Below are 19,124 nucleotides of genomic sequence, written 5' to 3' on the forward strand. Positions count from 1 at the left end.
GAAAAAAGATATTACTTGTCAACTGTCTAAAAACTGACAATCAACCGTTCGGGGGTCATGAAGGATAAACCTTTCCTATTACCAATTACTGTAAAGCCTAAGTTTTTAATATTCTCCAAAAAATTAAGAAACCAGTATACTGCCTCAGACTAAGACTTTAGTCGCAGCGCTTCTTGTATACTTCCGAATTGCTGCCTTTTCCACCTCACAACTCAATACTCTTTCCTCACTACTGATGCCCCAACAAACAGGCATATGCTGAGCAACAGCAAATTTTTCTTTTCCTTTTTTTTTTTTTTAAAAAAAAACAAATCTTCATAGAAAAAGTCTAGCACACATAGAGAAATACACACTGTCTCTACCTCCTTCTACCTAGGGAAAATTCCTTATTATACAAACAGACTGCATACCTTAAACGTGAGGTATATACAAGAGCCTACTAACTCCTCTTCTCTGCCAGGATTTCTCTATAGCGCGAACAATTACTGGATTTTATGGTGCACAACTGATAAAGCAGATCATTGTCATTTTTTCATGTTCAGTTTTGAAGTTGTTATTTGAAGGTGCTATACATTTTAGATATTTTTATATTGCTCTCTTTTTCAACACAATGGATTTGAACTTGGATTTTTATATGCTTGATAAAGATGACCTTCATTTAGGAAGCAGGCGATGATGTGCTTTGCCTTGATTTCCCAGGAGACCTATTCGGACAGATCCACTGACATCCTCTCACCTGCCACTCCACTCACCCCACTCCTCAATCCCATCTACACATTTCTGCAGTGTGGACCTAACTCAAGGGGCGAAGAAAAGATAACTAACCCACACAGAGAGCTACATATTATCCTCAAATATTAGAAAACTTAATACGACCTAACCGAAAGGGAAAAACTCAACTGGTCTAAAGTTCAGTCTCTTTATATACAGAATCAAAGTGGTCTTGAGCTCTTAGTCTTCTAATGCCAGGCCCAGTTCTCACTTATCTATTCTTTTGGAACCTAATGGAGTAGACTAGCTCTTAAGACTCCACAAGTAGAAATTTCTGTGAAGACTTAGGGAGCCACCTATTAAGTTCTGCTATGTGCAAATGATGGCTTCTGAGGCCAAGGCCGGAGTAGAAAATGGCTGAGGTTGGGGAGACGAGTGGTGAAACACAGGACGTTTTCCTTCTTCTCCCAGCAGCAGGCTTGAAGAACACAAGGGCAGGGCACTAAGTCACTTCATCTCTCTGTCTTCCCCTTTCAAAGTCTCCTTCTGCCTCTGTCAGAATCACAATATAACCCCTATAAGGTACTCTTCGCCCACAAAGGATCAGGCTCCTGGAGCTGATTAGCAAATGAGGATTTCCCTGCCCATGGCACGAAGTCCACAGGATCCCCATATGGACACACATCGTACTCAGAGGTATGAATGCCTGCCTGCGGTTAGACAGCTCCCGGGACACTGCTACACCATAACCTTAAAGTATTTACAAAGTCCTATTTGCATGTATTCATCATGGAAGGAGAGAAATTTCATCTCTCCTGCAGCGAGGGTTAAAAAAAACGCTTTTGACAAGCATATGCTTACATCACTTAGTGCATCTCCTGCAGCCTTCAGCTGCCTGAGCAGTGGGTTTTCTGAAGCAGGAAGTACATTATAATCTGCTTTTCCTTTATTCTTCTCATAGTCTTCTTTGTATTTTACCTGTAGGAGTGAAAGAAAGTGACAAAGTAACTCTCCAGGTTATTTTTGTTCATCTCTATTATGGATATTATGACATAGCTCCACAAATCAGTTTTCTCTTTAGAAAAATGGCAGCCTAACATTTCGTAAACAAAATATTCATAGCAACTTATGACAGCAGCAGGGAAACCGCATACACTTTCAGGATATCTTTTCTTCCCATTCATTTATTCATTCAAAAACATCCATAGGGCATCGATTACGAGCCTGGCTCTGGGACAGAGACAAGGAAGAGTAACACATGGTCCCGACCCACAGAGGGAGGGAGATGAGAGAGAGAGAGAGAGACAGGGAGAGGGAGGGAGAGGGAGGGAGGGAGGGAGAGGGAGGGAGGGAGAGAGAGAAATAAAAGAAATATGCACATCATAATAATGACAGTGCATCATGTCCCACATACCTGCTGTTCCAGAACCCTCATTCAGCTCTTAACCTCCAGCTGCCTATCTGCCAACACATTTTTTAAGAACAAAGCTAGAAGCATCATGCCTCATCAATGACTATGTGTGTGAGCACATGGGTATTTAACATACACGTGAGAGGAGGAGGAAAGGGCTGGGGCTAGATGAACACTGGCAACCTCACCCTTTCCTTCTGCCCTCCCTGCTTTGCACCTTCAATTCCAGCTATGACAGAAGCTTTAAGTGAGGGCACAAAAGTCCCCTTCAGGAGCATGTCCAAAGGGAGGAAAACAAGAAACTGATCCTGGTCTTGATCCTGATCCCCAGTGCCAGCCGTTTGTTGAAACAATGTAATGTGACAATACAGACGAGTTCAGGGAATCCTAGATAATCTGCCAATGTTTAAGAATCTCAGAAAACAAATACAATCAGCTTGGTATCCAAAGGCGGGAGTTACAAACGGAAACAGATGCAGCAACCCCTAGAGCCCACATGGGGCACTCACAGGGAATGTTCTACAGGAGTGGAGGATACAGGTAGCCTCTCTATCTTAGAGAAGTATCTATTTCCTTGAACAATGGAAACAACCAGAAAGGAAATTCCACAAACCCTACTGTTCCCCTACCCGCCTCTGGGATTCGCAGGCTCCTCTCCTGTTTCTGGGAAAGCCATCCCCTCCTCTTCTGCACCAGGTCCCGCTCCCCTTCCCTTACTCTAGGGCTACACTCCAGCCACTCTTCCCTCCTCCTCAACATCATCACATTTTCCCTCTATGCTGGATTTCTCTTCTATCAGCACCGAAAAATGGTATTATCTCCTGCCTAAAAAATCCCCTCTTCACCTATTTATCCATCAGCTACTACTCCTTTTTCTTCTTTTCTTTTCCAGGAAAATACTTTGGAAGAGTCAAATGCACTCATATTCTTCTGTTTCTCTCTTTTCATTCACTCACAGACCTTCGCTAAGCAAAGTCAACCAAATTGCTCTTGTTAAGTTCACCAGAGACCATACATTGATAAATCCACTCCAGAAACATTGGACACAGTGGCTCACTCCCTTCCCCCTTCCCCTGCTTCCCAAGACATCACTCTCTCCTACCTTGCTCCTACCCCACCTCACTGATGTCTTCACATGGAAGCCCTCCAGAGTTCAGTCCTGACAGGTTTCCAGACAGAAGCCTCTTACTTCCTTGATGGCCTCCAGCCTCATGACATTCAATACCATCCATATGCTACTGATGCCCAAATTTACACAACCTTCCCGGGTATCTCCCCGGAAACTTCAGACTCATGTAATCAAATGCCCACTTGACATTTCCACTTAGATGTCTCAAAGGCATCTCAAATTTTACACAGCTGGAGCTGAACTCAGGTCTCCCCTCCAGAAAGAAATTACCTACTCCTTCCACCATCTTCCCTGCCTTGATAAAGGGAAACCCCATCCATCTAGTTGCATGGACCACAACTTTTCTCTCATATCCCACATCCAACCCATCAGCACATCAGGTCAGCTCTACTTTCAAAATTACTTCTCATCACTTTCTGTGCCACCCTCCTGGTCCAAACCATCACTTTCCTGTACCTGGATACTGAAATAGCCTCCTAAGTGACGTGATCTTCCTGCTTTCCCTGCTCCAGCAGAGCCAAGGCCAGGGTTACAATCCAATCTGATTGAAGATATTGCTCTTTCTAATGCTTTAGAATGTCTAGGTGTAGACTATTTGCCAGTCACTCTACAGAGTATCTTAGCAGACCCATGGATTCAGGTATCTTCTCTGTGACTAGATTTTATCTAGTTAGTAGGAAAATAGAAAGCTAATGGTAGTTGCAAGTGTGAGAGTGTCTATATGCATTATAAGGCTGCCAATTGCCTTTTCTTAAGGAATTCTTTTGTCCTTTCCACTTCTGGGTATCAAAATATCTTTTAGTCTAAGAAATGCTGAACATGGTAATTGAGTGTTATGAATTCTCCCACATGGCAATTAAAAAAAAATTGGTAGCCCTATTGTAATCCCAAAGTACTTTTCTTAGTGTTCCCCTAGGAAACTTTTTTTTCCATTATATACTAAAGCAAGAGTTGTAGGAAATTCACCCAGCCTGAGAGCATCACGATAAATGAGAGAATGTCCCCATACCTTGCTAGCTGCCACCCCAGCTTGTTTATTCACTTTGTACTCTGGTGTTTCCGTCTGCATGAAGTAGATCTGGTCTTTCAGACGCTCAAAGTCTTCCTGGTATTTTTTCTGTAAGACATTAAACCTGTTGGAGCACTGCTGTGGGAACAAACTATTGAAAGGTTTTATACGGGAGCACGGAGGCCATTTGGAGACGTTACCCAAACCATGCTCCTCTTAGCCTCTGCAGGCCAGATTATAGAATGTGGTGCCAACACCAAAACCATTAGCAACTTAACAGAGACTTGGACCAATTATAACAGGCTGGAAGAGAACCTCACATGAGGAGCTCTCAAAGGCCAGAGGCGAGAACTTAAGAGGAAAGGAAAAGAGGACTTATGTTTTCCAGGGAGGAGAATCTGGGAAGAAACTAGTCTGTTTCAGAAACACACCGTTCGTGTGCCCAGACACAGAAAAATTAAAAAGGGCCCCTTTCACCCGTACTCACTTTGAAATCATACTGTTCCTATGAAAACCGATGCAAGAATGATAGAATCTAATCAAAACAATATTTCTCAAGAGGAAGGAAAGATTGTGGAATGTCTTTCTAAATAGGAACTCCACACAGGTCTTGCCCCCAAGAAGAGGTGCCTAGATTCAAATGTTCTGCTACCATTTCAGAAGTCATACAGGAAAGGGTCACCCTCTCAAGCCAAGGACACCTGGTGGTCCCTTCCTACTTACTGTGCTGATGTTTTTAGTGTTCATTCTGGCGGTTGCAACTTCGAAGCAAGGTGTCTCACTCCATTTGCCTTTGACTTTATTTTCATAGTCTTCCTTGTATTTTTGCTAGGATAAAAAAAAGAAAAAAGAAAGTAAGCGATATCTGGGAACTGACAAATAAGGCAGCAAATTAAGTGGCAATGTCTGGCTTTTAAAAACATCTTGACCAGGCCCTTTCTGGTTGCTAACAGATGTCTTCAAATCTTCCAGTATAGGGTTAATTTTCCCAAAAGAAAGTTGGGTGCAGGGGATAGAGGTATCAATTGCCCCTTTGCTCAGTTTAGGGACTTAGTTCATTGAGATCTCACATATGGTCCCTGATGTTTGAGGGAAGAGAGAGTTTGAAGCATCTTCCTTCTGTAATTCACAGTATAATAAAGCCACTCAACCCCGGATTTACACGCCAGATGAACTTATGCAGTAATTTCTGAGATTTACCAATACTCCTAGTTGTCCAGAAAGCAACAGCATTACAGAATTTTGCACGTAGGCCAACGAATAAGACTTCCTCGTTATACTTAAAAAAATTTTAATGAGAACCTACAGTTATTTAAACAATTGAACTGCTGCCCCATATTAACTCCCGAACACCACACCACCTGAATCTTAGTCTGTGAGCTCCTTGGAGAAAGGAATTACATCTTCTTCATTTCTATACCCTCAGAATCTAACACAAAATTCAGTACGGAGAAGTTACCTCACAAATGTTTGTTCAACTACACTAAATTGAACCTAAACCATGATATTTTGACTACCTTGGCTTGAATGTTCTTTTAATAAAATTAACCCCAAATCTGGGACATGAACCCAAGCCAGAGCTGGGTTAGAGCAATTTCCCCTCCTTGACCCATAGAATTTGTCAACAGACATAACCAGTGGGCCTCGAGGTTTCTGCATGCCTACACCCCCACCATACTCTTCAAAGAGAAAGAAGTGGTTTCCTGGTATGCCTTTAAAGAACAAGTACCAAGGGTGAGTGATATGCAGAGCCAGTGAATTTAGGTTAAAGGAAGCTCCGCCCTTTCTCTAAGGCCCTGTATCCTTTCTTCTCAAATGGTCAACATTCTAGATCCCAGTTTCTCCTTTCAATTCCAGACCTAGTATTAACTGGAAATTCCAACCTGAGATCTTATATCTTTCCTATCATGAGTCTGGAAGAAAGCAGAGAAGCAGGCACAGAGAAGCTCAAGGGATTCCCCAGTGTTGCTCACAGAACCACCTGTAACAACCCCAGCTGACCGCAGTGGGCATGGTGTATCACGAACGGCCCTGCCTGCCTGCCCATCTCTACAAAACGCACAGAGCCAAGAGGCGGTGCTGGCATGTACTTGATGGCTTTGGCCAAAGACAAAGGTGAGAGAATTGATTCTGAAAGGCATAGTAAGGAAGGTAAACAGAATGTAATGGCAAGATAATCATTACAGATATGTGTTCATTATGTTAACATATTGAACTGGAGGCTGTAAGACAAAGGGATGGATCTGGGAGACCTAATTTGACAAGGAAACGCTAAGAGATTAAAGCATGAAAGGGAGTGGATTTTACCTTTTTGGAGAGAAAGGATGTGATGATACGAAACATGGGTAAAAGCAGCTTGAGAGTGGGGAAGACTTGAAGAGAGTCCCACATCTAAGTCACCCCTGGCAGCCCCACACTCTCTCACTGGATGGTTAGTTGTTGGATGGACTGCTACCCACCACAAGCATTTCTTGCCAGTGTGACTATTATTTTGGATGTAGAGCAGCTTTTAAGAACTTGGAAATCTGGGTGAGACTTGGGTGAGTAACAATCACCATGGCCAGAACTGATGTGCTTCATCCACAGCCCTCCTCCCAGTGGCTCATATAGTTATTCCACAAAGCAAACCCAGTCCTACCAATGTTTTCAAAGTACCCAGTACTGTCTCTGCATCCCCTGTGTGCTGCAGTCCAATAGGCATATAATACAGCCACCACTGTAATTTTAAGTTTTCTAGTAGCCATACTTTAAAATGTAAAAAGGTACAGGTGAGAAATTAATTTTAATAATACATTTTACTTAACCCTATAGATGCCAAATACCGTCATTTCAATACAATCAATATAAAATAATTAATGAGCTATTTTGCTTTCTCTTTGTCATACCAAGGGTTTAAGATCCAAGATTCCGTATATATTTCACACATAGAAGACTCACTTCATACTTTTACATTTCAAGTGCTCAACAGTCATACGTGGCTGGTAGTCATTCTATTAAGAAGGCAGCTCTACAGAGAACAAACAGCAGAACACCAGCAGATGACCTCAGACACCAGAAAGGACGGCAAGGATCCTGACATAACAGGTAGGGAGGCATCTACCATGGCTCAAAGAGGGTGAAGCAGCTGAGCTGTGGCAGATGAGAGGGAGTGAGAAACACATGGAGGGTCCGCACCACAGTTCAGCGTTTCTGGACTGAGACATCAATTCACAGCTGAACAGACGGTCCGGGAGCGGGAGCGTGGGAACCAGAGAGCTGGTTCAGGGTGAGAAACATTGTTGCCAGTAAGCTGACGGACCAAGAGGACAGGAGGGAAGAGGTCTGCGGCGAGGAGTGCCTGCCCCTGAGAGCTGCCCACCCATGATGGCAGCTGGATGCTGCAGGCTCACAGGCAGCGTGGAGAAGCTGTGGGCATAGCCTCTCTCTCTCTTTCGGCGCCTGCAGCAGGCAGTGGAGGAACCCCTGTGGGCCACCTAAGGCACTCAGGGATAACAGGGACCCTCAGGCTCTTGGGCAGGGCTAGCTTAAAACCCCTTGGAACGCAGGCAACAGGGAGGCTGCCAAGAACAAAGAAGCCCGGAGAGAGCCCCAACTCTGAGACATTCTGTTTACACCTGACCCACCGGTGCCCCTCTGCAACAGGCACCTCCAAGCCCAACTGAAACAGCAGAGCACCACTGCTCACTCACTCCCAGGGGAAGGAGCCACTATTGTACCCTCTCCCTCCCCACACACTGCAGCTTACAGATGAACAATAAAGGAAGCTCTGCTGGTCACAGAATAATACAAAAAACCCAAGGCGAGTAGAAGGACACTTACAGCTGAGACTCTAAGGAAACAGAAATATTAGTATCAATTCTAATTAGGTCCAATTAGGTCCATTCTGGGGTCAGTTCCAGGTTTTTTTTTATTATTATTAATTATGATCTTAGTCCTAAGGGATCTACAAGTTTTATAACATATTTTTTATTCTATTTTTATTTTTAGCCTTTTTATATACTTCTATTTCTAGCTAAGTTTTTGGTAGTACGGATTATATATCTCTCCTACCTTCCTTTCATCTCTATCCTTTATACATTTCTATTCCCTTCTTTTTATTTACATATTTCCAGTCAGACTACGATCTTCTCTTCCCCTGTCTTCCATCCATTTTTAGTTTATTTTATCTTAACATATAAGCAACACTATCGATCTGCTCAGACTCCTTGCTCTATTCTCCAGAAGACACACTGCCTTGGTATTTAATGTTGTCAATTGTCTAATTTCATTCTGAGAATCTCCATTCTGTCTGGTGGTACTTTAGCTCTTTTTTATATTTGATCCTAGCTTTCAATATCTCTCTGGATTTGTGTTTGTAAGTGTAAGGTGTTACTTGTTTGTTTGTTTGTTTTTGCTTTTGTTTCTGTTTTGTTCTGTTTTGGTTTTCAATTTTGGTTGGGTTTCTCTTTGAATATCTGATAGCATACTGGGGTTCTTCTGTCAGGTCTTTCCAGAGCCTTATGTCCTAATGGATTCAGTAATTATGTGTTTTATACATGTATGTGTTAGCTAGACTTAGTATTTGTTTAACCCAACACTCGGACATTAGTCTGGGGCTTGGACAGTCTTCTGTAAACCCCTTTATCACCGGGACAAGCAACCCCAGAAGTTTGGACTACCATGAGGAAACAAAGAAACACTATGCTGGCAAAGGAGAAGGAAAAAAACCCACAAGACCAAATAAATGAAGAGGAAATAGGAAAAATGCCTGAAGAAGAATTCAGAGTAATGATAGTAAAAATGATACAAAATCTCGACAACAAAATAGAGAAAGTAAAAGAAACAGTTCATAAGAACTCAGAAGAACTAAAGAACAAACAAATAGCAATGGATAACAAAATAACTGAAATTAAAAATACTATAGATAGTATAACCAGCAGAATGACTGAGGCAGAAGGATGAATAATTGAGTTGGAAGATAGAATGGGGGAAATAACTGCCACAGAGCACGAAAAAGAAAAAAGAATAAAAAGAATGGAAGACAGTCTCAGAGACCTCAGTGGTAACATTAAGCGCACCAACATTCGAATTATAGGCATCCCAGAAGAAGAAGAGAAAAAGAAAGGGTCTGAGAAAATATTTGAAGAGGTTATAGTGGAAAACTTCCCCAACATGGGAAAGGAAATAATTCACCAAGTCCAAGAAGCACAGAGAGTCCCATACAGAATAAACCCAAGGGGTGTTGGTGGTATAGTGGTGAGCATAGCTGCCTTCCAGAATAAACCCAAGGAGAAATACTCCAAGGCACATATTAATCAAACTAATGACAATTAAACACAAAGAAAAAATATTAAAAGCAGCAAGAGAAAAGCAACAAATAACATATAAGGGAAAACCCATCAGGATAACAGCTGACCTTTCTACAGAAACTCTGCAGGCCAGAAGGGAATGGCAGGATATCCTGAAAGTCCTGAAAGAGAAAAACCTACAGCCAAGAATACTTTACCCAGCAAGAATCTCATTCAGATTCGATGGAGAAATCAAAAGCTTTCCAGACAAGCAAAAGTTAAGAGAATTCAGCACCACCAAACCAGCCTTACAACAAGTGCTAAAGGAACTTCTCTAAGTAGGAAACACAAGAAAAGGAAAACACCTACAAATACAAACCCAAAACAATTCAGAAAATGGTAATAGGAACACACATGTCAATAATCACTTTAAATGTAAATGGATTAAATGCTCCAACCAAAAGACACAGACTGGCTGAATGGATACAAAAACAAGACCCTTTTATATGCTGCCTACAAGAAACCCACTTCAGACCAAGGGACACATATAGACTGAAAGTAAAGGGATGGAAAAAGATATTCAATGCAAATGGAAGTCAAAAGAAAGCTGGGGTAGCAATACTCATATCAGACATATTAGACTTGAAAGTAAAGACTATTACAAGAGACAAGGAAGGACACTACCTAATGATCAAGGGATCCATCCAAGAAGAACATATCACAATGGTAAATATCTATGTACCCAACATAGGAGCACCTCAATACACAAGGCAAATGCTAACAGCCACAAAAGGGGAAATCGACAGGAACACAATAATAGTGGGAGACTTGAACACCCCACTTACATCAATGGACAGATCATCCAAACAGAAAATCAATAAAGACACACAAGCATTCAATGACACATTAGACCATCTTGACTTAATTGATATTTATAGGACATTCCATCCAAAAACGACAGAATACACGTTCTTCTCAAGTGCACATGGAACATTTTCCAGGATGGATCACATCTTGGGTCACAAATCAAACCTCAGCAAACTCAAGAAAACTGAAGTCATATCAAGCATCTTCTCAGACCACAATGCCATGAGACTAGATATCAATTACAGGAAAAAAACTGCAAAAAATACAATCACATGGAGGCTAAACAATTCACTATTAAACAGCCAAGAAATCACTAAAGAAATCAAAGAGGAAATCAAAAAATATCTAGAAACAAATGACAACGAAAACACAACAACCCAAAACCTATGGGACTCAGCAAAAGCAGTTCTAAGAGGGAAGTTTATAGCAATACAGTACTATGTTAAGAAACAAGAAAAATATCGAATAAACAACCTAACCTTACACCTAAAACAATTAGAAAAAGAAGAACAAAGAAACCCCAAAGAGAGCAGAAGGAAAGAAATCATAAAGATCAGAGCAGAAATAAATGAAAAAGAAAGGAAGGAAGCAATAACAAAAATTAATAAAACTAAAAGCTGGTTCTTTGAGAAGATTAACAAAATTGATAAACCATTAGCCAGACTCATCAAGAAAAAAAGGGAGAAGATGCAAATCAACGGAATTAGAAATGAAAAAGGAGAAGTAACAACAGACACCACAGAAACACAAAAGATCATGAGAGACTACTACAAGCAACTATATGCCAATCAATTGGATAACCTGGAAGAAATGGATACATTCTTAGAAAAATACAGTCTTCCAAGACTGAACCAGGAAGAAATAGAAACCATGGACAGACCAATCACAAGTATGGAAATTGAGGCAGTGATTAAAAATCTCCCAACACACAAAAGCCCAGGGCCAGATGGATTCACAGGCGAATTCTATCAAACATTTAGAGAAGAGCTAACACCTATCCTTCTCAAAATCTTCCAAAATATAGCAGAAGGAGGAACACTCCCAAACTCATTCTATGAGGCCACCATCACCCTGATACCAAAACCAGGCAAAGATGTCACAAAAAAAGAAAATTACAGACCAATATCACTGATGAATATAGATGCAAAAATCCTCAACAAAATACTAGCTAACAGAATCGAACAGCACATTAAAAAGATCATACACCATGATCAAGTGGGGTTTATCCCTGGGATGCAAGAATTCTTCAATATACACAAATCAATCAACATGATACATCATATCAACAAATTGAAGGATAAAAACCATATGATCATCTCAATAGATGCAGAAAAAGCTTCTGACAAAGTTCAACATCCATTTATGATAAAAGCTCTCCAGAAAATGGGCATAGGGGGAGTGGGGAAAAAAAGAAAAAGAAAAAGAAAATGGGCATAGAAGGAAATTACCTCAACATAATAAAAGCCATATATGAGAAACCAAAAGCCAACATCATTCTAAATGGTGAAAAACTGAAAGAATTCCCTCTAAGAACAGGAACAAGACAAGGGTGTCCACTCTCACCATTATTATTCAACATAGTTTTGGAAGTTTTAGCCACAGCAATCAGAGAAGAAAAAGAAATAAAAGGAATCCACATTGGAAAAGAAGTAAAATTGTCACTCTGCAGATGACATGATATTATACATAGAAAACCCTAAAGATTCTACCAGAAAACTGCTAGCACTAATTGATGAATTTAGTAAAGTAGCAGGATACAAAATTAATGCACAGAAATCTCTTGCATTCCTATACACTAACAAGAGAAGAGCAGAAAGAGAAATTAAGGAAACTCTCCCATTCACCATTGCAACAAAAAGAATAAAATACCTAGGAATAAACCTGCCTAAGGAGGCAAAAGATCTGTATGCAGAAAACTTTAAGACACTGATGAAAGAAATCAAAGATGACACAAACAGATGGAGGGACACACCATGTTCCTGGATTGGAAGAATCAACATAGTGAAAATGACTGTACTACCCAAAGCAATTTACAGATTCAATGCAATCCCTATCAAATTACCAAGGGCATTTTTCACAGAACTAGAGCAAGAAATCTTACGATTTGTATGGAAACGCAAAAGACCCCAAATAGCCAAAGCAATCTTGAGAAGAAAAAATGGAGTTGGTGGAATCAGGCTTCCTGACTTCAAACTATACTACAAGGCCATAGTGATCAAGACAGTATGGTACTGGCACAAAAATAGAAAGGAAGATCAATGGAATAGAATAGAGAACTCAGAAGTAAGCCCAAACACATATGGGCATCTTATCTTTGAGAAAGGAGGCACGAGTATACAATGGAAAAAAGACAGCCTCTTCAATAAGTGGTGCTGGGAAAATTGGACAGCAACATGTAAAAGAATGAAATTAGAACACTTCCTAACACCATACACAAAAATCAACTCCAAATGGATTAAAGACCTACATGTAAGGCCAGACACTATCAAACTCCTAGAGGAAAACATAGGCAGAACACTCTTTGACATACATCAAAGCAAGATCCTTTTGGACCCACCTCCTAGAATCATGGAAATAAAATCAAGAATAAATAAATGGGACCTCATGAAACTTAAAAGCTTTTGAACAGCGAAAGAAACCATAAACAAGACAAGAAGGCAAACCTCAGAACGGGAGAAAATACTTGCCAATGAAACAACGGAAAAGGATTAACCTCCAAAATATACAAACAGCTCATGCAGCTTAATACCAAAAAAGCAAATAACCCAATCCACAAATGGGCAGAAGACCTAAATAGACATTTCTCCAAAGAAGACATACAGATGGCCAACAAACACATGAAAAGATGCTCAACATCACTAATTATCAGAGAAATGCAAGTCAAAGCCACAATGAGGTATCACCTCACACCAGTCAGAATGGCCATCATCACAAAATCTGGAAACAATAAATGTTGGAGAGGGTGTGGAGAAAAGGGAACTCTCCTGCACTGTTGGTGGGAATGTAAATTGGTACAGCCACTATGGAAAACAGTTTGGAGGTTCCTTAAAAAACTACAAATAGAACTATCATATGATCCAGTAATCCCACTACTGGGCATATACCCAGAGAAAACCATAATCCCAAAAAAATATGTACCATAATGTTTATTGCAGCACTATTTACAATAGCCAGGACATGGAAGCAACCTAAATGCCCATCAACAAATGAATAGATAAAGAAGATGTGGCATATATATATACAATGGAATATTACTGAGCTATAAAAAGGAATGAGATGGAGCTATATGTAATGAGGAGGATAGACCTAGATTCTGTCATACAGAGTGAAGTAAGACAGAAAGAGAAAAACAAATATTGTATGCTAACTCATACATACGGATTCTAAAAATGGTACTGATGAACTCAGTGACAAGACAAGAATAAGGACGCAGATGCAGAGAATGGACTGGAGATCTCGAGGTTTGGGGGGGTGGGGGGTGAAGGGGAAGCTGAGACGAAGTGAGAGAGTAGCATAGACATATATATACTACCAAGTGTAAAATAGATAGCCAGTGGGAAGTTGCTGTATAACAAAGGGAGTTCTGCTCGATGATGGATGATGCCCTGGAGGACTGGGATGGGGAGGGTAGTGGGGAGTCAAGGGAGGGAGGGGATATGGGTATATGTGTATAAATACAGATGATTGACCTTGGTGTACCTCAAAAACTGGTACAAGAGTGTAAAGCAATTATATTCCAATTAAAAAAAATAAAAAATAAAAAAAGAATGCAGCTCTAGGCTAACTGGCAAGCCAAAATTAGTGGAGAGACTGATTACAGAGAAGTTTGAAACAGATTTTTTTATATCACTTTCAAGTACCCACTCCTCACACTCAAATGAGGTAGAAGAATGTTGCATTAGTAAGGTACTTTTAAAATACACCTTAAATAAAAATTAAAAATAGACTTATTTTTCTTTCTAAATGACTACTTGAAAGCAGTTTTTATTTTTCTTCCCCCCCCCACCAAAAAAAACCATCCTTTTCTCCAATCCTATTTACAATATCAACACTTCTAGCAGATCATCTCTTTGTGAGCAGTTCTAAAGTTAATATCTGCTTAGCCCTGCCTGGTCAAAATTTCAGGTTCACAGTGTTCCTATCAGTGAAAACTTACTACAGTTACTAGATCTTTTATCCAAATAGCCCTTGATTATACCAGTAGGTAATCTGCAATATCAGACACTAAAAAATGTTGCTGAATAGATTGCATTATATGTAATTTTCTTCCTTCTCCTTTACTGGAGACATACTCTTGCCCCACCCCAATATTTAAACAAGATAGAAATCTTGAGGTCCCATCAAAATTCAAAAGTCAGTTTGGTCCCAACCAAACTGACAGTCAACTCCACAGAAGGCAAAGTAAAGTATTTAAAAGCAGCAGTATCTCAGGAGAAAGTGGCCTGATTTGGGCAAATTAAAATAGGAATTTAGCATGGATCTATTCATCTGTTGAACATCTGTCTCTGTGCATTCCCTGTCAGGGCTGCATTCCACAGAGCTAGCTTACCAGACTAAATATAGACAGACTAAGCTGTTTTCCAGGGCCTTAAAAATTATGAGGTGCACTGCCCACGGCTGTCTAACCAAGCTATGTCTGAGAGACCACGCATGCATTCTTATTTTCTCCAAGTCTGACTGAGATCGTAAAACTATATGCGGTCTTTGCACTGAATTAAAAAATCAGATCCTTGGTGGAAATTTGTGGTTATGTGGTTACTCTGTTAGTATCCTTCTCATACGTCAAAATGTCAAAGGACATCAGGACATGGGTTCTGTTCTCAAAACACACTTTCCCATGTATCAATCACTAAATGATCAAGCTGGCTGAATATTTATGAACATGGTTCCACGGTGTTAATGGATGTGTTTGTTTAACTGTACCATTTTCAGGGTCATATGCAAAAATACTGTGTTGTGTTTTTAGGTTCACCTTATTTTCTCTGATGGTTGAGATTATTCAGCAGAGTTTTCAAGGGAGACAGTGTCCCAGCCCTACTGACTTACCTTGCTCACTTGATTTGTCACCTTCTTGGCAAATTCTATATCTGGAGGATCTGGCAGAGATGTGAATTGAGTTTGCTGTTCAGCGTGACCTTTTTTGTAGGCAACCTGACAAAATAAAAGACAGGGATGATCATGAACCATAGAAAATTAATCTACTTCCCACATCCCATTTGTTGGCATTAAAAAAAAAAAAAGGACTATGTTTTCCCCTTTATTTGAAGTCTTACATTCCAGTGTACCATAACTTACCTTTTTAGATGTCACAAGCCCTTGCTCTCAACTTTACTAGTGATTTCAATTTCTTGGAGTCTCTTCTCCAAAACTATTGGCATGAGATCCCTTCCCTTCGTCTCCATGTCATGATTTACAACCAAAATTATTCTCCTAACCAGCATGCTCAACTCCCATCCTCTTGTCTTTACATCACACCTGCTCACAAACTCCCAGCCCTGGATCAAGTCAACCACCACCTTGGCTGTTCTTACATCCAGAATGCTGAGTGCTGCTGAGGAAAATCACACGACTCTATGGACTAGGGAATGACAGCACCATAACCAGGGTTAAAAGGGACACTAGAAGAAGATGCAGAGGTGGGAAATGGAGTCTCCTAAACCCAAATCTTTAGCTTGAAATCTATGTATGTAACCAATAGTATGTTCTGTGAACAGCAACTTGCATGGTGCTCTGTGCCCAATAGTCTGCAGTTACGGTACCCAACTGCCACTTCGCCTTTACTGAAGCTTGAACATCCCGTTTTGTGTCTCTAGTCAGTCTCTACTCCCAGTGGCTCGTCTGAAACACCAACACTGTCCAATCAACTCCATTTTCCTCTCAGCTTCCTCTTTCATAAAGACAGGCTACACACTTATCTTCATCCATCCTCATCCCTGCCTCTCGCAGGCCCTGCATGGCTCAGAGGAAGCACCCCTTGCAGGGCATGAGTCCTGCATACGGGGTGCTGTTCCCTGTGTACCCGGCTCTAGAAGCCACCCCTCTTCTTTCTTACAGCGTCAACAGCTTCCTCTTCATTAGCTTCTCTCCTTCAGCCTACAAAAGGCCTCTCTCACCTTAAAATAAGCATCATGTCTATTAACCATGCATCCCCTTGGCTCCTGAGCTCCTTTTTCCCTTCACCATTGACTCCTCTGACTTTTTCTTCCACCAGTCTTGACCCCTGCCTCCAACAATGCAGAACTATTCACAGAGCCCCAGACCCATGAAGCCCTTTTATGCCACTGAACCTCAGACATGCTGTCCCCTTTCCCTGGAAGCTCCAACTCTGCCCGCTCCCCATCTGCCTGCAAACTGCTCTGCATTCTTCATGTCTCAGGACAGGCAGGATTTCCCCTCTTGAGCCCTTTTGGTCTTGATGATCTTCTCCTGGGATCTCATTCAACTTGGCCCTTACCTCCTTTAAATGAATTATCAGACAACACTGTAACTGGTTGTTTACATGTCTGTCTCTTCTTGGCCTGTGAGCTCTGGGATGGCTCACAGGGAATTCTGTTCCCGTCTAGAACCCGACTGGAGCCAGGGTTCAATGACTGATGTCTGAAGAGGAGAATTATCCTCCCAACTTTTCCACTACTCAGCTGTGAGACTTCTACAAATCATTTCTCCTTCCATGTGGCAGTATCCTTATTTACAGAGGAAAGAGGTTGGATAGTTCCAAGGTCACAATCATCTTCTTCATACTTTAACCAAGTCTAACTATATTCCATTCTAATAATATCTATCTACCTGCCTGTATAAATGCTTTCACAAACACTAAGTCAACTGGGATACAAAAGACAGATTTTTTTTTTTTTTTTGAAGACATGGAGACCTTTTTTGCTTAAATTTTAAATTGCTAAATTTCAAGAAAAATCTCTCTGACCTATGATCCATGGTCAAGTCTGCACAGACTGTGCTTTGGTTTGCAAAAGAGAGATTTTAAAATGTATTTGTATGAATTTCACAGCTTACTTTATTTTCAATAAGTGAAGACTCATTTTAGGCCATAGGGCAAGCTGTGTTTTCCATGACTGGCTAAGTCCTTAAGGAGAAACAACATTCTACCGGGAAAAATGCTTATTAAGTATGACATCCTGTCAAGAACTTTCTGAGAGATCAGATCTAGAAGTCCTCATTTCTCAAGAACCTTTGCTCAGAATTGTCTAGTTAGAAATCGGTACTCTGGGTCAGCTTAAAGTCTCTCAGTGTTTGCAAAGTTGTTTGTCTCTACTTATCTAAGTTTTCCTTATTATCTATAAGGAAAACATGATAAGTAGGGTTAAGGACACAGAGAGGGAGAGAGTGCCTCTGAAACCAAATCCTTAGCTCAAAATCTACGAGAGTACCCAGTGGTATGTTCTATGGACAACAACTTGTTTGGGGCCTGGTGCCCAATGACTGTAGAAGTACGTGGTGCTGACAACAGCGTTAATAGGCAGCCTGGTCATCTGATGCTTGGTCTTCAGCAAAAATAAAAGCCATCCCTCAACTGCCAAGTCTTTCTGAGGCCAGGAATGGGAAGATCCTACTTCACTACTATAAATTCTTCTTCATTATGTCTTCTATTGAGATATCTCAAAAAATGTTGTCAACTTTAATGGCTCCAAGTTCATAGCACAAGAATGGCATGGTTGTGGCCCTTCATCTCTCTATTTTATGGGTAAAAGGAGACATTTGGAAATTGTGTCTTCTTGGAAACCTCTCCCTAGGCTTACATGACATGGCATTTCCTGGTTCCCCTTCAACTTCTCTGACCGTTTGTTCCGTCATTCTTCTGCTGGCTCCTTTCCAAGTGTCCTAAGTGTGGGTGTCCTTCAGAACTCTGCCCTTGGCCCTACACTGTTCTGCCTCCCTCGTACATTTTCAAGTCTACAGCTGTCACTTTTTAAAAATTATCTGACTCTCAAATATTAATCCCTGTCATGATCTCACACCCGTGCAATAGAACTAAATTTCTAATTTATCAAATGCCTCGATCTGAATATTTCTTCCATTATCTCAACTCTGTTTCTCTTTTCACTAATGCATCTTTACCACTTAAACCCCTGTTCACTCAGACTACCATTCTTTATCATCAACTCATGGATGTTTCCTTTCTCATCTTCGTCTCTAAAATCTAATGTCATTAACACTTTTGAAATACTTATTACCTTCAGATTGCTTTCTTCCTCTCCTTTGTCTCCATCATCCCTCTGATTTGTCCATATGACTAAAATAGTGTCCTACAAATCATGATGTTTCCTAGTTTCAATCCACCATATGGTCCATCAAAATTTCTCCAGACTCTACTTTTATCATGTTGTTTTCCCCTCCAAAATCTTATGATGCCTTTTATTGCCTACCATAGCACATCAAAGCTATTCTGTCTGATTTTCAAGGTCCTGCTACCAGTTTCTTACAAGTGCCTCCCTAACTGAGCGCCCAACAGCATTCACTTTCTCTTTTTTAATTTTTTTTACTGAAGTATAGTTGATTTACAATGTTGTGCCAATCTCTGCTGTACAGCAAAGTGATGCAGTTATACACATATACACATTTTTTATATTCTTTTCCCTTATGGTTTTATCTCAAGAAGCATTCATTTTCTTTGTTCCCTGAAACCCCAGACTGATTTCACTTCTGTCCCTTTGTCCAGTACTATCTCTCATGTTCACCACTACCAACTCCCTCAGGATCACCACCTCCACATGA

General features: G+C 40.7%; 1 protein-coding gene across 10 annotated transcripts in view; it reads right to left on the minus strand.

Moving 5' to 3' along the window:
- NEB (nebulin) overlaps nucleotides 1-19,124 on the minus strand; it is a 234,760-nt gene that overhangs the window by 202,844 nt on the left and 12,792 nt on the right. For all 10 annotated transcript variants that reach the window (XM_057744557.1, XM_057744559.1, XM_057744556.1 and 7 more), the window contains exons 10-13: nucleotides 15,441-15,545; nucleotides 4,984-5,088; nucleotides 4,261-4,368; nucleotides 1,573-1,689 (exon numbers count right to left, since the gene is read on the minus strand). In XM_057744557.1, the coding sequence (XP_057600540.1) occupies nucleotides 1,573-1,689; nucleotides 4,261-4,368; nucleotides 4,984-5,088; nucleotides 15,441-15,545 (435 nt within the window). The remainder of the gene's footprint in view (nucleotides 1-1,572; nucleotides 1,690-4,260; nucleotides 4,369-4,983; nucleotides 5,089-15,440; nucleotides 15,546-19,124) is intronic.

Source organism: Hippopotamus amphibius, chromosome 8 (genome assembly GCF_030028045.1).
Source record: "Hippopotamus amphibius kiboko isolate mHipAmp2 chromosome 8, mHipAmp2.hap2, whole genome shotgun sequence".
NCBI classification, from domain to species: Eukaryota; Metazoa; Chordata; class Mammalia; order Artiodactyla; family Hippopotamidae; genus Hippopotamus; species Hippopotamus amphibius.